The sequence below is a fragment of the Polyodon spathula genome, chromosome 9, assembly GCF_017654505.1.
Source record: "Polyodon spathula isolate WHYD16114869_AA chromosome 9, ASM1765450v1, whole genome shotgun sequence".
In the NCBI taxonomy this organism is placed as follows: domain Eukaryota; kingdom Metazoa; phylum Chordata; class Actinopteri; order Acipenseriformes; family Polyodontidae; genus Polyodon; species Polyodon spathula.
In genome coordinates, this window is record NC_054542.1 from 44,684,220 (window position 1) to 44,707,800 (window position 23,581).

The 23,581-nt window shown below is 33.9% G+C and overlaps 1 protein-coding gene across 1 annotated transcript; it reads right to left on the bottom strand.

The window, feature by feature from the left end:
- Positions 1-1,447: 1,447 nt before the first annotated feature.
- On the bottom strand, positions 1,448-23,581 carry scel (sciellin). Its single transcript, XM_041260010.1, has 21 exons — positions 23,488-23,581; positions 18,696-18,804; positions 14,536-14,586; positions 13,981-14,049; positions 13,805-13,864; positions 13,542-13,577; positions 13,106-13,183; positions 12,103-12,171; positions 10,956-11,039; positions 9,684-9,767; positions 7,923-8,000; positions 6,456-6,521; positions 5,619-5,699; positions 5,027-5,104; positions 3,843-3,899; positions 3,383-3,457; positions 3,143-3,199; positions 2,874-2,948; positions 2,669-2,777; positions 2,392-2,494; positions 1,448-2,093 (listed from the first exon to the last, which is right to left on the bottom strand). The coding sequence occupies exons 1-21, from the start codon at positions 23,579-23,581 to the stop codon at positions 2,077-2,079; spliced, it is 1,530 nt and encodes a 509-aa protein (XP_041115944.1). The 3' UTR covers positions 1,448-2,076.

Here is a 23,581-nt window from a genome sequence, read left to right on the forward strand (position 1 = left end):
GAAATTACAAATGCACAGAAAAAAATCAACGGGGTGGCCAGATATCATTGGAACTAACCCCATAGGAACAAAAAACCGTGCGCATCATGGAACCTTTTGCCTTGGTGGTGACTCTGGTGAAATAGATGTGCACATCATGGGACCCTCTGCCTTGGTGGTGTCTCTGGTGAAATAGACGTGCACATCATGGGACCCTCTGCCTTGGTGGTGTCTCTGGTGAAATAGACGTGCACATCATGGGACCCTCTGCCTTGGTGGTGTCTCTGGTGAAATAGACGTGCACATTATGGGACCCTCTGCCTTGATGGTGTCTCTGGTGAAATAGACTTGTTTGCTGGAGAAATTCCCACATGTGAGGCATCTGCCTCTATTAGTGGTGAAGCCAATCCCTAACAAGTCCTTTCTCTGCAAGATTCTTCCCTGCAAGGCATTCCTCTAGGAAGAGAAACACCTTCTGCTAACGAGGAACCCGCAACCACGGAGAAGCAACAAGGCAAGAGAAAAAGAAGAGACAAGAACACATGTCGATGCAGCGGGGAATTGATTGAGCTTGAAAACAATAAGCAAAGTATTCTTAAAACCTTGAGAGGAGGCATGAACAACAGACACCACAAAGAAGTAGTTGCTATTAAAAAGGCAAAATTAGAAGTATTTCAAAAACAACTCATTTTCACTGAAGCAGTTTCATCGAACCACCATCTCGATACCAATTATCCTGCCAGAGGAAGGAGGTGTGTGTCTGGTGTTTATATTATAATTTAATATATTATTAATATTAATAATATAATTATTATAATTATTATAATAATTGGGGGGGTGTGCTATTTTTATTTAAAACACAATTTATATATATATATATATATATATATATATATATATATATATATATATATATATATATATATATACACAGATACAATTTATTTCTAGATGATCCTTTATGAATATTTGACAAATTAAAAAGAAAAGTTCATAGTAATTGGAATTGTGTGTCATTCTTGTTTCGATTTTCAAAGACGCTGCGTATGAGACAGAGCCGAGTAGCAATCCCTGCAATGTATTCTCGTCCTGCATCACTGTGATTGTGCTGTAACCACAGTCACAGCACGACATTTATGTCGGTTTGGCTCAAGTTGCTTTTGGGAAACGGCCCCTTGGTCAGTATTTCTGAAATGCGTTACCAGGAAAAGAGAGAGGATGCAATTTGTCTCACAGCTTCATTCACTTCACTGCTTATTCAGTAATTATTCCTAATTGACAACGTTATTGTTTCATTCATTTGACTTTTTCACATTACCTAATTTGTAATTCCAGAGCCATTTTTAAACCAATTATCTTTGTCAAGGTGTTTTTTTTTTTTGTTTGTTTGTTTTGTTTTATAGTAGGCTTGTTTGAGACATGTATGAATAGGCTTTATGAGAAAAAAAATACAAACAGTACATACCAATTTGTGCACATATACTATTTTAATACAGATGTAAGGTACAATTTAGTTTTTTTTTATTTTTTTATCGCCAGCGTTAAGTCATTTTGTCATTTTTTATTATTATTATTAGACCCCCAACAAATATTCCCATGGATTATTATATATAAGCTTTATATGAAAAATGAATATATATATATATCTATATATATATATATATTATATATATATATATATATATATATATATATATATATCGTATATATATATAATATATATATTAAATTTCGGTACAAGAAACAAGTAGTGACAGTATGACAGTCATGTCTTTATGTTTATTAGGTCTCCATTATGTTTTCTTTCAATGATTATGCTTTGTAATATTTGCATATTATAAAACAATAGTTATAATAACCTATTAACCATTTAAAATCTACGATGCCTTGAGTACATAAAAAAGCTTCATGAAATACCCTTAACCTGTGACATGTTTTACAAGTACATTTTACCTACTTAAAAATATACCATATATCTCTTGTCCCCAAATACAAATACTATATATTGTTAAAACTATATTAACATTGTTATGTATGTCATGAATGGTTCAGAGGCTGCGTGCATGGCATCCTGATATTTCTTCTTTTGCTTTAAGCCTAGCGGTGCCACTTCTCTGAAAAACAAATCATAAAATATTAATGACATTCAAAATAATCCTTTCCTTTTTAACTAGATCAGTATAATTGGGTTAGCTGCTTCTAATACGAGGTTTAGATTTACAACTGGATTTCACTAAACATTAATAATCATATTTCCAGCAGTATGATGATTCTGTGTAGTTTAGTATGATACTAACTTATACCATGAGCTAGAGGTGGTATTGCCACTCAGATATTATTTGTCATCCTCACTGATGAGATAGAAATGAATGAATCACTTTCACAATGAAGTCCTGTATAAAAACAGCTCACCCCTTGTATTGGTGAAGCAGTTCTCACAGTGCACAGTGCGCCTGTAGATCCACAGGCTGTCTCCAGCTTTCAGTTGTCCCAGAGAACAATTGCATACTTCACACTGCAGCAATTGGATGAAAAAAAAAGTACAAAGGAGAAATAATGACAAGGCAGTATGCACAAATAACGTTTTTTTTTTATATATATAACTGGAAGGTATAATGTGAACTGTCCAATGACAGACTGATCATTCAAAAACTTTTGCATTAAATATTCTCCCATAGAAAGCACTAACCTTAAAGCAGGAGGCATGGCAGCAGATTTGCATTTCATCCAGGATCATTTTAGCATCTGTGGACATGGGCTTGCGGCAGTAAGTACACATGTCTTTTTCAATAACAGACCTGTAGACAAAGTTTATAGAAAAAAAAATAGTACGATTAGTGCTAGCGAGTTACACGCGTAAAGTGACTTTGTTGCAGTAAAAAGATAATACCAACCTATCAGAGGTTGAGTAAACTGTCTTGATTGATTTTGATGAAACAGTGTCTTCATACAAATTAGTCTGTGGGCTGCTGTTGAGAAAAAAGAATAAATCTGCCTGATATTAATTCTATTTTTCTATGTTCCCTTTCAAAAAGTGTTCTGTTTACAACACAGGCAGTGCCACACGCAGTTTTAAGATTGTTTTTTAAAACTGCAGAGTACGTCATCACAATGATGCAGCCTACTGCAGTGATGCAGCTATAGCAATGGCACAATGCAGTACCTGTTTTCTTTGTAGGTTGTTTTGGTGTATACTGTTGGGCTGGATTCATAGCCGTAGCTGAAATACACAAAGAAACAAAAATTGAAAGAGGATCTTTGCCTAACACTATACCATTTACACAGACCTGCAATATTAGCCCCACGTTTTCAGAACTATTCTTTACAACCATAGATACATGGACATCTCAGGGCCAGTAACACACAACATGTCTTTGTTATCACTGTTAAAGATTTTACTGACCTGTCAGAAGATGAATACAATGTTTTGGTTGTTTTGGTTGAAACAGTGTCTTCATACAACTTAGACCGTGGGCTGCTGTTAAGAGAAGAAAATGTAATCCGTATATATACTGTATTTATTTTGTTTTGCCTCACATTTAAACTTAGGATAACTGTTAGTAAAGCATTGCTGGAAAAAGCTTTAAAAAGAAACAATGTAGCATTTTGTGTGCACATTTTATTTTCATGCTATTGTCTGCAGAACGTGTCATTGCAAATGTCAAAAGCTTACTTCAGTATTTCAACTAGGGCACATCAGAGGAGACACAGGTATACAAGCCTAATGTCCACAATCTGGCTTCTTCAACAACAATGGGAGCCAAGGAATAATGCATTAAGCCTTCAGTCATACTGTTGTTTTAAGCAGTTTTTATATTTTGTATGAGTTCTTATATTTTATAGGTAATTACACTATGTAATACCTGTTGTCCTTGTATGTTGTTTTTGTGTTCTCTGCAGGGCTGAAATCAATGTCATAGCTGAAATATTCAACGAAACAAGTATTAAACACTGTAACATCTATATTGATGTTTTAAAGAAAGGCAACATTCTTCCCACATATTTAGCACTATCCCTAATATATAATTATGGATAAGATGGAAACAGTGTGACTGGGACACAATATCACACACATCTCTATCCTTCAACCATCCTTTCCTGTGTCCCAATGAGAAACACAACACTCAGTTGTTGTCAATCTATGCAGTCTATGAAAGAAAGAACGAATTAAAGATAGTTGGAAGCATACTGTAGATTTGTCTATATAGGCTACTTAAATATGGATATAGATTACAAATAAATCACAACATTTTTTTCTAAATGTGATTTTAGTTAAAACAGCACAGCTTTTGCCAGACAAACACAAACTTTGTAAAGAATCACACCACAATTTTTGTGCAGTCTTGTTGATAGTTCTGTTATATGTTATTTGCATTTGCCTTGCTCCTTGTGATGTGATCAAAATGTGTTCCTTAGTGCTTAATTAATAACAGTATACTACAGGCACTTACTTGCCTTGTTAGAGATATTGTTTTTTGATAATCATTGGACTCAAATTACCTGTTTTAATGATTTAAACAGCACCTACAGTATATTTAGATCAACTCAATGTAGTCTACAAGATTATATCCATCTACAGGATTATATCCATTTGAAGAATATATTTTACATAGTGCTAATGTACAGTATGAGAGATATAACCAACCATGTGATAAGCTTCCCTTTTAGAAAGACATTTACTGTAAATATTCCTAAATAACATTGATTGTAACAGCAAAGCTGCTTTACACATAATCTGTTTATTCATCACATGTCCACCCTTATACACATGTCTAGATATTAAATTGCCCTGAGGTTTGTGTTGTTTATGATTAAAATAACTACATTTAAATATTTTTAAGTCATAGTTTTTTATACTAAAAATGAAAAAAACACATGGTATAAGAACTTACCAATTAAAACCTAGTTACAAAAACAAACACAGTGTCTAAAGTAGATCTTTCTACCTGGAGCACTTTGGTGTACTCCATATGTATTCTTTCATATCTATTTATTAATTTATTATTTATTAATATCATCATTTTGTTTGTGCCGGCCATGGAATTACCTGGATTCACTCCTCCTACTGGAAATGGATGGTTTCCGGGTGCTTGCTCCATCAGTATATTCATAACTGTATTCAGTCCTAGGTATCAAAAACAAAGATTACACACTGTGCTGGCTGCTTGTGTGTGTATTACCATGAATACCACACATCCTGTACAACACTGCTGCTATACCTCATAAACTATCTTAAATTATACATTTTGAAAAATGGGAGATGTAGCCAGAAGAGTTTTTGATAAATGTAGTTGATGATTATAAATATATAAATATATGGTGACCAGCATGTGATTATCACCATATTGGTATATTAGCTTTGCATTCAGCAGTGCTGAACTGAGACCTCTTCATTGGCAAAGGATCCAGTTGACCACCAATATATCAGACAAGAGATTTGATTTGAGATTTTCATTGTGATTTTCAGAGGGTGGTCTGGGGTTGATTTTGGGCACAGAATTTAGTACTTCTAAATTGTAAGCATATTTCCAAAGGTTAATCATATTATCGGTGTGAATCTGTTATGCTTGTTTTACAAAAGGACACTTGATCCTATGAAACTTCCATGCTGTCTTGAGATAATATATTTGCAAAATTACCTGGGTTCACTTTTTCTGTTAATTGAGTAGGAGGCTGTTTTTGCAGCTGGTACAAGAGAGCTGTAAAGGTCATCAAGTGGACTATGTAAAAAATAAATAAATAAATAAATAACAATAATAATTAGAAACAGAAGCCAGTATAGCTTGAAATATATTTTAAATAATATTACATAAGAATCAAGGTTTAAGAAAAATCCTTCACAGTCTACAGTTCATCAGATCTTTACCTAGTGGTGTTATGATGACTAGACTGTTTCAATTGATAACACAACACACAATATTGATTAAATGCCATCTCACTACCAAAGCAACACTAAGAGTACTTACCAACCCCATACCATTCTGTTGCATCATTCATGTCACATCATTGTGAACAGGATACATATATAGAATATATATATATATATATACACACACACACACACACACACACACACACACACACACACACACACACACACACACACACACACACACACACACATATATATATAAATGGTTAGATCAGATTATTTTATTTTTCAGATCTTTTCATTTTTCACAAAGTCTCTGATATATGAAATTATTTAAAAATCAATCTCCGGAGTGAGAACATGAAAAACTTTACTTGAAAACATCTTGAAGCTCTGATTCGTGTTCTTATTTACATATAGAGTGCTCCCGACTTGTGTCTCACACACATGAAACATCTGATCAACACATTTTACTCAGCAGCTCATTCACTTTACTATATGTACTTTATTGTGGTATTTAAAACTGTTTATACCATACTCTGAGATTAAAATAATAAGCAGAAATGAGGAGAACTGTCCACAAAATCATCAAAATATTGTTTACCTGGTGATTGTAGTGTTGGAAACAGGTGTTTGCACTGAAGAACCAGATTTCGCAATATCCAGTTCTCTGAAAATAATACATGTGAAAAATAAAGGAAACATGAACAACATAACAACATTCATTGGCTGAATAAAAAATAAATAAATCAAATAAAACAGTGACCTGCTGTCTAAGCCTGCGATGCAGAGCTCCCAGCTCCTGTGTCATGTACAGTGCTTAAGCTTTCTGTGAATTAGGCCACTCTAGCACATCAGTTGCTTGTCACAGTACTATGGTGCTGCTTCACTGTTTGTCTTTTACAATAATTTGGTAAGCAGTGATATGGAGCGATAAAAAGAAAAAAAAAATCTTAAAAAAATTTTACAGTCCAGTGGTGTATCTTTTACCTTGCACTGGTCGTGTTTAAATAGCTATCACAATTCTATAATTCAGTAACATTGATTTGGGTTCTTTACCTGGAGGTTTTAAATGGGGAAACATTTAGCAGTCTAAGACCTTCCATGGTTAATGTGTAAATTCAGCAGGTTATACTTTATTACTAAATCATTTATATGTTTGTAGGATTTTGAGTCAGGTCTTGAGCACAAAGCTTTTCAAAGACCCTCTTCAATTCTGTCTGTTGCTTATTCAAAAGCAATGTGGGGTCATATTCTGAACAGCAACATGAGATAGAAAACATGTTTATTTTTATATTAGGGTCATTGTGAAGACAAAAGAACAACACAAAAATCAACAGTTATTATTGACACTCTTTTCCATACTATTCCTTTCTTTCCATATTATATTTTCACACATTTCTTTAGCATGCATTTACCAATCTTTGGACCACTTTTCCTTTTCTCTTAAATTTCCTTAAAAATGCATGTCTGCTTTACTTTGCTCCAAGCTATACAATGGTATAAAAATGTAATTAAAAAAGAAAAAATAAAACTAAATATTCGATGATAGTGTAACATACGAATCAGGATCAATAAAATATATTACCTTGTTGAGAAACAGCTAAGAGCTGCAGTCTGGTGAATGCACCAGGATTTATTTTAAGATAAAAAGAGTTTAGGATATATTAGTACCAAGAAATGTTAACTAAAATGCTGTCTAGGTCACTCTTTTGTAAAACTGCGTTTAACACTAGAACTGATGGTATAAAATGTTTAGTCAGACACTTTTAATATCATAGCAGGGACTGAGAATAACTAATGACAAAATGTACATAACAAACAAAGCTATTTAAGTAGCTTCTACTGGTATGAGCAGACGTGACAGTAAGCAGGTTTAATTGTAGCTTCATGTTTAATATACACTGTTAAAAAAAAAAAAAACTGTAATATCACAGGAAACTATACAGTGTAACCATACTGTAAATTTACAGCATTTTTTTTTTTTTTTTTAAGTATAGAAGATGCACCACAGATGACCCACCACCAAGCATCTAGCAGTCTGCCAGGGGCACTGTACTGTAGACCTTACCCCTTGTCACTTTTCTGCTGGGCTGTAGACTGATCAATAAGCACTACAGTTTTAGTAGTTGGAACAGGAACCAGTTTTCTTTAAAGATGAAAGAGTATTAGTGAATGAGTGATAATATTAGTAGTGTAATGACTGTATTAGGGAAGCACACAGAATAGTTTGGATAAACCAACGTTACAAAGGGCCCTGTTGACACTGAGTCGACGAAATGATTTGAATGAGCAAAAGCAGGGCATAGATGACTCATTATTAAAAATCTCAAGCATCAAATAAGTTACTACTGTGTGTAAATTAATCAAGGAGCATTTTGTCAAATACACTGTCAATTGTGATTAATAGTCACAAAGAATATTATATTTGTGTAAAAACTGGTGGAAGTAGATAATGAAGGCAGATGATACCACTCCCCTTTATTTTAATTAATGGCATAACAAGGATTTTTTCGGAATGTGGAATTACAAATTCAACTGCATAATAAACAATGTACAATGTATTACTATAGTATGAGAAGCTGTATATTTTTGCTATAACATATGCAAATGTTTTTTAAGTACCCCCAAAATGCCACTTTTGATTGTGGGGTTCCCATTTGACTAAATTTACTAGGGAGGTCAACATTGTACTGTGGGTCTTTGAACAAGAAGAACAAGGTGACAACACAAGGTCAGAACAGAACAAAAAGTTCCTAAAATGCTTTGACAGCGATGTGCGATGGGGTTCATATCAAATCAGCCTGCATGTGCCAAGATACAGTATGTACATAATGTTGGCTTTCACCTGAACTGAGAGAAGAGCAGGAAAATCTCTCCCTTTGAGGCACTTGCTTTTCTATTCTAAACACTCGGTTAAAAGAGAACATAACCAGATTGTACTGCTACAGGAAAAATTAGGTTATAAAAAGATACATTATTATTTAAATGCAAGTGTAAAATGTGCCATCAGTTTATGGTTTTACAATGTTTCTCGTACAAGTCTTTACATTGGCTTATTCTTTCCAGTGATGTGGACTCTTATCTTTTCCAAATGATCTGACACTGGAATCTTCCAAAATGGAACTGTCAGATCATTAGTAGCGCGTGGAATAAATATAGTATTTACTGAAGCAGTCTGTTCATCAGGCTTGTCTCAATATGGGCACGAGAGTGTTTAATTGCTTCACTAGAGAGCAATTGTTTTTACAGCTGAAATAAATGTTATTGTTAGTACAGCTGGTGATACAACTTAGTTATTTTAAAAAGACATCTGTACAAACTGCTTAGAAGTCACTGGGGTAAACATATGCTTTTAACCCATGCACTGCAGCAAAGATTGAACTTTAACCAGTCCAGTCTGAGGTTAATTTTATAGAACTTGCTTATAGAATGTTGTTTGATACACCACAGTATTATATGAAGAACATTTCCAAAGGTTCTTCCTGTATCCATCAGATTGTCTTGATGGAATAGCACAGCATTATAATACACTCCCTGCCATCTAGTATTCTCTATATAACTCTATATCAACTTGTCTTCAGTTACAGTGCTGTCTGCTATCAAATACTTTTTCTGTTATATTTTGTTGACCAAATGCTCCACTGAAAATACAGTATATGGTGACAGAATATGTGGTCTGCAATCTTGTCTGTTTACCGTCCTCAGTGAGATAAAGAAATAAAGGTACGTGCTGTTACTCAGTGAATGGCAGTGATAGAACTGAAGCATTCTTACACATTGTGATCATTCCCCACCACCATGTTATTCACCATGGGCACACAGTCCTTACCCGTCTTTAATGCTCTCCTGGTTGCTTGCTATATTAGTCACAGCAGTCTTAGTGGTTTTAGTAGATGAAGAAACAAGCGGGGTTCTTAAAATAGAAAAGGGGTTAAAAGATTAAACTGAATTAATTGCACTGTAATTACACAAGTGCAGTTGTGTAGTAACATTGTTGTCATTACTCTACTACATGTGTAACAAAAACATCAAATGGTAGTGTTGTTAAGACTTTATATTAATTCCACCGTAGTTCCTTAGGACTTAAGAGTACTGTTTAGTAATAGCTACAATGTTGATTAACATAAAGTGGTACCAGTTTCTTTTAGAAACATATTAGTGACTCAAATAGTTGATTATGCATAAAAAGATGAGCAATTAAAGAAAACCTAAGACTCAATTGATGTTCACTTTTACAAACCGTTTTTTACATTTACTCTAATGATGTAACAAGAACTGAAGAGAACTTCATTAATAATCAAAACAGCAATAGCTGTGCATTTATAACAGTGAGAATTCAACTTTATCAAGCCAGTCAATTATTTGAACCACTAACTATAACTATTCATAAATAATAATAAAAAAAAAAAAACATAGCAAAGTATAAGCAGGAAGCCAGATTTTTTTTAAAAAAGAAAAGAAAAACATTTATGGATGTTATTGGCTGTAGTTCTAATATAACTACAGTACATCTGTAGAAAGGGGTACATGCTCATTGCTTATGGATACTGGGACCTGGTTAAATTACAGATGATATTCATGCTATTGTACTGGCATGTTATTCAATAGATACATCTCCAGTACAATTATATTTATTTATGCCCGTTCCTGTTATGCATTTCAGCTACACATTTGAAAAATAACTGTGCTTTGGGTGTATAATGTTTTTGTTAAAATATATAGAGAGAGAATATTTAATCCTACATCAATCAGCTGACTTCTGAGTATTATTAAATTAAGATGAGATTCTGCTTAGCAATGTGGCTTAATCTAGAAGCAGTGCAATTCATCCAGTCATTCTGTTGCTCGTTTTGAATGAACGCAAGGTAAATAAAAAATGGGATGACCAAATGCTCCACTGAAAATTGCATTCATGCTGTATATACAGTATATGGTGACAATATGTGGTCTGCAATCTTGTCTGTTTACCGTCTTCAGTGGGATGAAGAAATAAAGGTACATGCTGTAACTCAGCGAATGGGAGTGATAGAACTGAAGCATTCTTACACATTGTGATCATTCCCCACCACCATGTTATTCACCATGGGCACACAATCCTTACCCGTCTTTAATGCTCTCCTGGTTGCTTGCTATATTAGTCACAGCAGTCTTAGTGGTTTTAGTAGATGAAGAAACAAGCAGGGTTCTTAAAATATGAAAAGGGGTTAAAAGATTAAACTGAATTAATTGCAGTGTAATTACATGTGGTTGTGTAGTAACATTGTTGTCATTACTCTACTACACGTGTAACAAAAACATCAAATATTATTGTTGGTAAGACCTTAGTAATTAAGAGTATCGTTTGGTAATAGCTACAATGTTGAATAAAATAAAGTGGTACCCCATATTAGTTCAAATAGTTGATTATGCATGAAAAGATGAGCAAGTAAAGAAACCCTAAGACTCAATTGATGTTCACTTACACAAATCGTTTTTTTATATTTGCTCTAATGATGTGACAATAACTGTATTGGCATATTATTCAAGAGATACATCTCTAGTACCAATACATTTAGTTAGGCCAGTTCCTGTTATGCATTTCAGCTACACATTTGAAAAAAATGAATTAGTTAAAATGATATAGATAGAGTAAAATCTATTACAGAATACCTATCATATATATGCATATCCAAAAAAACAGTGTCTGAATAATGAAACACATTCACTGTATGTGTAGTATATTTCTTTTTCATATGGGTAATTTTATTGACAAGCCCAATTTACAGATTGACAAGCCCTGTTAATTTTTTTTTTTTTAAAGAGCATATCTTTGAACGCACTATATAATATCTATAGTATTTACAACGTAACATATAGTATTAAATAAAATTTATGCTGGAAATATATTTTCTTTTCTGATATAGTCAAGGTTGATGGAAACTGTTGCTGAAATATCTGCCAAGCATTTAAAATTAAGAATAGACAGCATCATTTCACCATTGAGAATATGTCTATTACATCTTACATACTCTCTTACATACTTTTTTTTTTTTGTTTAACAGGTAACAAACTGTATAGACAGGTATCCTGTAAACCAAATTTTGGAATTTAACTCCTTACATATTTGCAAAGTGAATCAATGTTGTTTTTTAAGCATGCATTTACAATATATCACTGTAAGCAAATGTACTCAATTTTTCCAGGAAGCATGCAGCAAGACATCCCAAACATTACACCATGCTCAAAGTAGCCCATTCACCAAGCCTTACCCATTGTCTTTCTCCTTAGTGCTAGACACATCATTTGCTTTTGGCTTAGGAGGCAGAATAGTTGGTTTGCTTTAAAAGAAAATTGAGTTATCTCACCAGAGGGAAGACAAAAGAACACTTGAAAACACACAATTCTATTAAAGCTGAGCACTGAGATTTGTTCTGACTCTTCCAACAATTCAATGAATACTAGCATAGCATAAGTTTCTGCATTTATTAACTATCTCTGCATCTTTAAGAGGAACACGCTTTCCTGCTAAGATATTTGTAGTGCAATTGTTTCAAAATTAGACACTTTTGATTAAATGAATAATTAATTTAGATCAAACCTATGTCCCAAATTAGTATTGTTCCGGGGAAGTTATGTTAACTCAAGCACATCTTACCATACCCTTTTATAATACATACAAAGGTATGCATTTATACAGACATTTATTTCTTCTAATTCACGGTATTCATATTTTCGCAGATCTTGAGATACCTTCCACCTATACATAAATCTTGCAGCTATGTATTTCACGCAAGTATATTTCTGCATCCTCTAAAATTCCAGCTGTATTTGATCAGATTTCAACTTAGTCTGCGCTGGCCATGCAGCTGCTGGATTTCCTTTGCTTTCATTCTATTCATTTCTCATTCTTGTTGATTGAATTTCAAGGCATCTAGTTGCATTAAGTCTTTGTATTGTTTATTTATTTATTTATTATTTATTTCTTAGCAGACATAAGCAGCCAAATAAGGCAAATTTACTCAAAGAAGGGTGTGCAGTAACTGCCATGGTATGCCTAATTACACAACACAATAACATTCATTTACTTTATGTCTCAATAAACAAACCAAAATCAATTTCAGAACAGCACTGAGTCTGTCAAGCAATTCCTCTGACTACATCTCAGTCATCCTTCTCTTTAAATGTCTCAGCTATAGTCAACATGCAGAAGAAACAGAGAAATTGTTTGTAAATATAATTAATCCATTCATGGGAATTACCAGACAGCCTTACCCATCAATGGCTTTCAATGTTGTTGATGATGGGTCTTTCAAATCCGCTGTTTTATCAGTGGATTGAACACCTGATTGGCTTTAAGTGGTACAGAAATGTATACTTAATGCTTTTTTAATACACTAAAAAATACATATGCACTAAAAACTACAGCTGTAGGGTGAAATAACTACAGTATTCATTTTATTATATGGCTGTAAATGTTATTCCAGGTTTTAGTAAATCAATATATGTACAGTATTTAGCAATTAACCAAGATTTAAACCTTGCCACTGCTGTAGCTGTGGCTTCTCTGACAAGACACTAATCCAATATAAAGATGACATACAAATCAATTCATTTCAATTGAATAAAGTTTCAAGGTGCTTCAGTTTCACTAATAAACAAAGTGTGCAATTGTATATACATTTTTATATTATATGAATGAAATTAATACCTGGTTGAAAGCCTTTTGACTTCGGTTGTTTCCAATCTGAAAATATTTTAGCATATCGTTAATTTATGAAATACATTCAATAAAGAACAGTTTATTAGTTAACATATCCTTAATTACCAATGGAGAAAATACTTGAACTGTTCTACTGCTATGCATACATATACCACAGCCACCGCTACTACAAATACTATTAGACTACAACTACTACCACTACTTATAATAATAATAATGATATTGATAATAATTATAATAATAATCCTTACTTATTTGTGGTGGTAGAACGAGTCCCATATGGATCATCTTTTAGAGAGGAACCCCAAGTCCTAAAAAAATGGAAGATTCAGTATTGTGGAATCTGACTGGTACCACCAGAAGGAGAGTGTTTATATCTACAAATCATGTGTGCAATGTTTACTCCTTAGACACAGAAGCTGCTTACTTAGTTGATGAATTCTGTTGTGTTGTGACAGTAGTAGTCTTGCCATCTGGAGTGGTTCTGGAAGTAACACTAATGAGAACAAAAAAAATAGCTATGTTTACTGAACTTATAGTAAATTATAAATGTGTAAATAAATCATTATAAGATACCAATAATGTCTAAATTCAGTGAGGTTTATAATTAATACAAACAGGGTGATCAAAAAGTCAATGGACAAGTGCTTTAATCCTTCAAATCACTCCGTATAAATGTAGTTATTTGATTATATACCTGCTACTAGGGTTGCAGTTACATTAATTGGGCTACAACTTCTGCCATTCCTTTCACAGTATACACTGCTCTCGCTTTTCTTAAGATGACCCTTTATATCACAGAATACATTTGAATGCGGAATGGTTGTTGTTTCCATTTGCCCCATAGTGCCATTCCACCAGCACTTTTGATCTCAAACACAAATAGCACAGTCTCGTAACTATGGCTTGATAAAGGAGGAGCACTGCAAATCATAATGTTTATAACACAATTAAAAAATAAAACAAACAATGGGACCCCTACCTTTTAGTCACTAAAGTAGAAGACTTGCCATCACTAGTTGTCCATGACTGCCTGTAATGGTTGATCAATTACAATGTAGTAAACAGTTGGCATGGCAGATAATGGTCAGCCTATTAAACTGTGTACATTGATAATGGGTTTCTTGAATATTTTGAAATTAAGTGATGGAGTTCCATTTTTAACATTATAAATTATGAGACCAAAGGTTAAGTCATCTATAACCTCAGGTAACTATAATCACAGAAACCCAAGATGGATTTGTTTTCCTATAACTCACTGAAGAGGCCCATCTGTTATTTTTTATAATACATGGATACCCTTGTGATGCTAATATTAAAGAAGATGAGGTTCAACAGTAGAGTTTGTTTTGTTTTGTTTTTAAATGTAGTGTTTCAGTGCTGTGCAGACGTTCTGTGTCCTTATCCATTTCTCCAGTTTCTCTGAAATACGAATGTGCCAGCTTTACATCTTTTTTTTTAAACATTCTCTTTTTGTTGATGATTAATGAACATTTCTGTACTGTGGGTGTTATCGAGTGATTAAAAACGAGACACGGTCTTGAGGAGTCGAATGGGTCAAAGTATGGGTCCATTTTAACATATGGGTCCTTTTAACATATAGTGTTTAGTCCTCCTGTGTTTTTTGATGTTATGGATGGCAAACATAAACAGTAGTCGTAGGGACGTTTTATCCTGCAAAATAGATTAAATACTTTCATTTATGGAAAAACAGAATATATATATATATATATATAGATATATTATATATATTATATATCATATAATATATATATACTATATGTGTTATATGTTCAGCTTGATTCATAGTATTTTGTTTACATCTTGAACAACACTAACATTTCATACTACAGTGTCTACCTTAGCAGGTTAGATATTGAGCAGGTTAATGAGGAGTTCACATGTAACATTGCTACTGTACAACATCTGAATAATGTATTTATTTGTTTTAGGTCAGAAACTGAGCTCTTTGTTTTACTCTTGTTAGGAATGTCTGGAGGCATAGTAAACCTCATCAGATTTTAAGGGGCTGCAAGGTACAGTACAAGATTTTTAAACCAAAAAAAAAAACAAGAAAAGAAAAAAGCTGTTGAAAAAAGTTCTTACTTGATTTTATTTAGCTGCGCTTCACTGGTGCTGTATCTTTAGGTACAGAAAAGTGAGGAAATAAAACATTTATTACCCCCAACTTTTACCCTACTGCTGTTTTATTCTCATTGACTTTCAATCCACATACTCAAGAATGCAAATGGTAAACAATGTTGTTAGCTGTCTGCTAACCACCCAGAGTCAGTATAAAAGGGTGTATTCATAAAAGTACTTGCCAACTGTCCTAGGTAATCAAATTTTGACAATGTTATTTTGATGCTGTCGTTATTTAAACTCTACTGCACCCAGCATTCAATAACTTCAAGTTGTTGACAGCATTTTGCTGTCATTCACTCTTATGAACAGCAGGTTGATGCTGAGGACCGCTTTATCTCAATTCATTTAAAATAGGCCTTCATAGACGAAAAATTTTGGGGCTTAACAACGCACCTCAATGATCTCTTATGAATAGTAACCACCGTTAAATAGGCAGCTATGGGAGAAATCAGATCATGTACTCCTGTTTTCTCATTTCGAGAGGCATTAACCCTTTATGAATAGACCCCAAAGGCACTCAGCCACAATGTTGTTGTGGAACAGCCAGTCGAGCAATGAAACTGAACAGGTGGAGGCACCATATGATGGACAGCAAGGTTACTAGACACCATCTTTCCCATTGATACCGTCTGCAACATTAAAATAGCATGCAGCATTTCCCATCAATACAAAATGTCTCTTGACTAATCCCATATATGTATTGGTCAAAGTCATATACAAAAGATATTTATTAAAAAAAAAAAAGAAACAATTTTGAAAAAATAACTCATTTACCTTTTGGTTAATGTATCCTGACTTGGGAATGTGTTCTTGATTTCAGAGCTGGTTTTTCTGTCTGCATTGCTGTTTAAACATAATGCAGTGAGCACAAGTACAACACACAAAACCTGAACAGATTTATGGCCAGTATTCATCCACCCATTCCACCAGAAACAGTGCATGCAAGCAGCAATATGGTACATAAACAAGGTTACATTCCTTACAACACTTTTATGATCACAACTTTCCCAACATGGAGGGGAATCAATCATCCAATAGCTAGCTACCACATGCTAAGTGCTTCTCTATTATGCATCCAGATGTAAATGCTGATTTTTCCAGTTCTGTTCTTCTGTTTAATAATTGAAAATGGAAAATAATCTGATTTTTTTTTACAGAGATGTAACTATTCTGTACTAGTTCAGGTTGACAGAACAAAAAATATGTAGGTGGAAATTCACAAAGCCTTTTCCAAAATATCATGCTTCATGCTAAGTGTCATGCTAAGCAACCTCTAGCAACAGAATAATAGTGGACCTTTTAAATGCTAATGCTGCAAAAGTGAATCCTACAAGCACTATTTAGCAATTTCAAATCATGCTTTGCAACATGCTTGCAACCCAAAGCAATCAATTAAATTATTGATCAAAAATTGCACACAGTTTCTGTTTTATTAAACCCTTGGTTGATAAAGTTATGATGTTTGTTTCCAAAACTACATGTCATCCATCTATCAACAGTTCAAAGCACCTCAGACCATTGTTCCACAGTCCAGTTTCTGTGTTTTTGTGTATATGTTAGCCTTTTAGTCTTGATCCCCTTTCTTAATAGAGGTATTCTTACTGCAGCACATCCTTTAAGTCCTGATTTCAAGAGTGACCTTCATACTGTCGATTTGATGGACAACAACACCTGTGCCTTCTGCCAGTTCTGTTGTCAATTCAATGCTTGTCTTCATTCTATTCCTTAAGGATATTATCTTCAAGTTTTGCTCATCCTTGCTAGACAGCTTTTTTGTTTGTCAATTACAGATGCTGTTTCTCTGTACTTGTTGATTATGCTTCTGATACCACACCTTGAAAACTGAGTGATGCGAGCTACAGTATTTCACTCAATGTTTTTCCTTCTTTATGCAAGTCAAGGCTGTTATAATTGTAGAAAACACTAATAGAGGCTTGATGCTTATAATGCATCAGAGTATAAAAATGCAACCTGTCTAAGACTTTTGCACAGCAGTATATATATATATATATTGATGCATAGTTCATATATATATATATATATATATATATGCTTTTTTCTATTCAGTTGTCAACATGAGGATGCATCATACACATAAAAGGTACACATTGTGATGAAGATTATCTGTGTTACTTCAGTCTATTGTATTATGCCTTTATCCTCAAGGGTTTAATAAGGTACCACCCAGTTCATACAACATGCATATTAGAAGAACCAGAACACATTTGCTACCTGTCTAGGGATTCTTCAGATTTGTATCGGTTAAGTACAACTTTGCCAAAATTTTCTTCTTTGCTGTAATTGAAAAAGAACACATTGTATGATACACCTTTCTCAAACCTTTTCCTTGGGCCCTCTTTTCCAGTTGTTTGTAAAAACTATGTCCAGGATAAAAGTAGGAGGTTCTGCCTTCAGTTAAAGGCAAAATCGGACTTAATCCTTAATTTTTGGTCCAGTGGTTAAAGATTGATACCAGGAGGTACCCGGTTCATATCCTGCCCCAGCCACTGACTCTGTGACCTCGAGCAAATCATTTAATTTCCTTGTGCCCCCTCCTTCAGATGAGATGTAAAACTGAGGTCCTATTGTAAGTGAATTATTGATGCATAGTTCACCCCCTACGCACTTTGGATAAAAGCATCTGCTAATTGACTAATTCATAATACTATTAATCTATTATGACAAATGGAATAAGCCCAACCTTTATGCTCTCACAAAATATGAGGTGGTGCTTTCCATTGAATGTGAATCACTTTTATTTATTTATTTATTTTAAATCAGTTTTATTCCATTTTCAGGAGCTGTTCTGGAATTATATCCCTTTAAGAGGTTTCTGTTCTTCCCATACAAATTTTTTTAATACTCTGGTTTCAACCAAAACGACCAATGACGTTGTTCAAGTAATTATACAGAAAAAGATAACATAAAACAGATGCATTGGGTTTTACTGCCTAAAATATAGTCTAAAATATAGTAACTCATGAATTCGATACTTACGCTACATCTTCATTCGACGACTTCTTGATCCAACTGTTGTCCTGGAGCAGATTGGTCCTCTTCTTAGTATCTTGAATAACCTGACTACGGCCAGGTGCTGAGGCAGTTTCTATAACAATTCAATTTCAGAGTTTTTATTGGGAAATGTTTTTTTTGTTTTTTTCCGTCTAACTAAAATGATAAGTAGGACCGTCATAAAATTGGTACCTAAATATCAGAATGGCATGACATGCTTCTGCACGTTTACGGGTAGCAATGGAATATCATCTGAAATTTCCAGCAAATTATTTGTACAAAATTGGCCAAACATTAAATAAATACTTTTTTTACCACCACACCTTCCAAAACAGCGAATTCTGACATTATGTTTTAATTAAACCAAACTATACTCCATTACATTATGTTTAATCATAAAACCTACAAACCTTAACCCTATCCCAGAACCACTTTCTAATGGGAAATAACTGTTTGCAGTGCCTGTAACTGCACTGTAACTATGCCTGTGAACATCTCTTTACTCACTGTTCATTGTTAACATAATAGTGCTTTTCTAAGAAGGCATCTCATTTTTGTTGGACTAAGAGACTCAAAATGTGGTAATGACAAATATAAATTTGTCAGTTCTAATTAAGTCTACAATACACTTGTGTCGCTGCTAGTTTAAAAAGTACCAAATAGCAAAACTAACAACAACTGTGACAAAGATGACTGTAAGGATAGGGGCACATTATTAAACTTTAATCCTACAGCCCACAAGAATATCTGAAACACACTGGGAGAGACATAAAATAAAAAATAAAATAAAACAATGTAAAACATATCCAAACTGTCCAAATGATGTGCTGAGATAAACTGGGATGCTAGTTATCTTATTAGATATATATTCTGAATCTGACCACGCAGCAGCTTTGTGCTTCCATAGCATATAGATTGCCACCACACAGGTAAGATCTCATGTGTCAGGTTGCTAAATCTCACACAGACGACGGGGAAAGAAGGAAACCACCCTCAAGCTTAAAGGAAGGGTGTTTTGAATATGGTGTGTGTCCTGTATACACAAATACACACTGATAAACAGCTAGTAAAATATAAAGCTGAGAACATGTTCGTTTGGAATCTGAACAGCCTCATACAAGCCCTGTGGAGCTCGTACGAATATTTCAATCTTTTGACAATGCTGATTAAAAAAAAGGCTTTATGGAGCTTGCATCTCAAATTCAAATCTTTGTAAACTGTACTCTCTAAACTGCTGAAATATGCTTTTTTTTTCCTAGCATACTCAGCTTGTCTGCATTCAGGAAGTTTGAGATGCACTAGCTTTTTGCCAGGCTTGTTTTGAGGTATATAAATAGAGGTATATAAAACAGGTATATAAGCTGTTTTTTTTTTATTTATTTATTTAGTAATACACCACAAAAAAGTCTGAAAATATAAAAAATAAAATACAATAAAGACTTTGATTTTGTCTCCTTCTGGACCTTTCCACACGTTAAAGCCGAGACTGCATTTCCAGCTTCACCCAAACAGCACTTCAATTAATGCCGAAAGAATATTCAATAATTCACACCAACCATAAAAAGACATGATAAGTGTACATGAAAGACAACCTTTGTATTCCAACTTAATAATGTAATTTACATGAACACATCTGAAATAAAAATATTTCTGTATATTGATCAATTGTGAAGCCAACAAAGAATACAAAAAAATGGAATACTATAAAAAAAAGAAGGCAAGAAGAGCATGTCTTTAAATATATAACATTTAGTGTTACCTGCTTTGGTACCATATTTCTTCACATATGAAGTTGACATTCTGATGGCTAAGTTAAGTCAATCTGAAAAAGGAGTGAAAATGAAGGTTGATGTTTGTTTCATTTTTCATGAAAGCAGCAATCATAGTGCCCTATTTCCCACTGTTTTCCTTATTAGATGATGTGTTTCATTTAAAATAATGATGCTATTATTACACTTGTTTGTAGTCATATTTGGGCAGACATTATAAAGTTCTGAATATCTACACCAGAACTGTCCAGTTATTGGCTATTATGCCATACACAGCTATTTGACCGAAGCAGGTTTTCAACTTGACTACTCTTAATTGAGTAGACCTCTGTGTTTTTCACAACCCAATTGATTATGAATCATCTCTGTATTCAGTAACTTTCATTGCATCTAGAATGTACCCACGCCCAAAATAATGTCTTTGTAGTTCTCAAAGAGGACTGTTTTCCTTTATTTGTAAGTCTTATCAATGACAAATTAAGCAACAGCCTTTTCAATGAACAGCTGGTATCATCTATTTTGCCACCCTCAGTTGTTCTTTGCACCTAATAGGGTGAATTAGCACACCCTGTGGTTTACTGCCTGTGGTGGCTGCTTACTTAGTTGCCAGGCTTGATTCCTACAATAACTCACACACCCTTCTTAACCATTTAACTGACATTGAAAGCCAGTAACTTTCTTTTTATGTTTTTTTTTTTTCAGTTTTTGAAAAGGCAATTTTGACTACAGTATAACCTATTCTAATACTATACCAGGCCCCTCTGATACCACATGCAAAGTGAAAACATAAATCTATCTTACATTGTGCTACATAGCTTGTGAATATATTATCTTTACTTTGAAGATTGTTGTTCAAATGCTTGCTGAAAGCCAGGCACTCCCTTTATGACTGTATCCTTAAGAATAGTCTTTTGTATTTTGAACCCTACTGTAAATTAAGATCTAAATGACAAGCACTTTTTTATGCTATTAAACAGCTCTGTAAAACAATAAAGGGTTGTGTTATATATGAAGTAGACATAAACTTACAATAACTTTGGGTATTCTGAAGGTCTACAGTATTTTCTAGGTAATGTTCCAATATTTTTAATTTTAATAAGTAGAGAATTTTGTTGTCTAGGATTTGATTACAAGCAACACTGTGGTGACCCCGTTTTTTTAGGACAGCATGGCCAAGGAGGATGTGTGTAAAATAGTCACTAAAAGCAATAACTGTAGGACACATATCTATGTGTTGTGAAAGGGCATACCTCAGACATGCCATAGAAGAATACTGTGTCTCGGTCACTACATACAGTAAGAATAGTGCCACTGGATTTGTTCATGGTTCTGCACACATTGAAATGGACTTTCTGGATATTTTGCTAAAATGACAAGTTGCCTTTACTTTTTTGGAACAGTGAGCTTAATTAAAACCCTATCGAACATACCATAGTTACAGTATTTGGCCAGATATGGCACTGTGTGCTATGCAGAAAACAATGTAAAAATCTATTGGATTAACTAATAGCAATAATGTGGGTTTGCTCTTCACTGGATGTATTTTTTTTTAACAGACTCTTCTGTGACATGCCCTTGTAGGAGCACTCCCATTAGCTCAGCGATAGACACAAACGTGAAGGTTATTATTACTATAACCGGTTTGTCTAGATTCAGGGCGGGGAGCTGTTACACAACTGTGGTTTTCTGTGTAAAGGTATCATAATTAGTATTAAAATATTCACATTAAAGCAATTAGAGCAAGTTATAAAGTTTTCTACAAAAACAAACATGTTATAGTAAACCAGCGCTCAGATATACACCTCAGTTGTTAACAAACCATCAGCTTAAACATCACATGCCACCGCAGGTGCAGTGTTTAATTGCCTTTAGCTGACTGAAACTAGTTAAAAAAAATAATTTTACTGCTCAATGAAGAAATATTTTTGTGGTTTTCTGTTTTGTTTTTAAATTTTTGAACAGTAATAATAATAATAATAATAATAATAATAATAATAAATAATAATAATAATAATAATAATAGAATTGCTTCATAACCATTTACTTGTTTTAAACACTTGTGTTGATGCTATTCAGACTGTTTTCAACACATTCATAAAGAAATGTAGGCTACTATTACCAGTCAAACACATTATTAAGCTTTAAACCATATTTTACCAGTGGGTAAAACTCATATAAAAAGAAGACACAGTATAAATTCATGCCCTGGCCATTTGTACTGTTTTCATCTTCATGTCATCCAAAGTTTTGAATGAATTTTCTGAATGTAATGTGACAGATTTGATAATTAAATACAAAATATTACTCAATCCAACTTTTTGATCAAAGTTTCTCTATTTTAACCTAACCTGGTGCGGAACACATTGTGTAAAACCATAATTATAAGGAGTAAATTGCCAATGCTTACCTGTGTGTTGTCTTTCGAATAGCTGATAAGCTTGTGGTAGAAGACCAGAGTGTGGGCTGGTGGAACATTAACCTGTTTTTAGATTCCTTCCAAAGCACCTGACTCACTTTGGGAGGAGATACAAGGTGCAGCAGAGGGTGTGCTCTGAAACCCAATAGCAAGCTAACAACGTCTGAAACCTGTATGACTGGTTTCCCTCATTCCACAGACATCCAATCATTGGAGGAAAGCTATTGCATTCTTCACATCTTTAATTGCACCAAAAGTCAAGTTCAGCATTTAATAAAGTTTCAAGACCCCTGCTGTGTCGTTGTAAATGTGACAGACTTGTTTTGTGATGTTCAGTCCACTCACCCAGGTGTTTTACTCCACAGGTTATTCTGTAGCTCCGGGGCTTTCTTCTGTTTTCTCAGGATTCAATTAATTTACAAGTATGTCAGTACCATAGAAAATGATCAAATATCTCAACTGTAGATAACACTTAAGTTAAACCTTAAATGATAAGTATTTAGAAATATTACACTATGCAGTAATTGCTGTAGAGAGGGAGTTTTGTTTCAAGATATCCTAAAAAAAGGGATTTGGTAGGACTTCTATTTACCATTCCTTAAAAGATTTGCAATCTCAGAGTCAACTAAACGGTTTAATTTGATCTCCCCACACTCCACACTGACAGTTTCCACGGTGGCATCCAT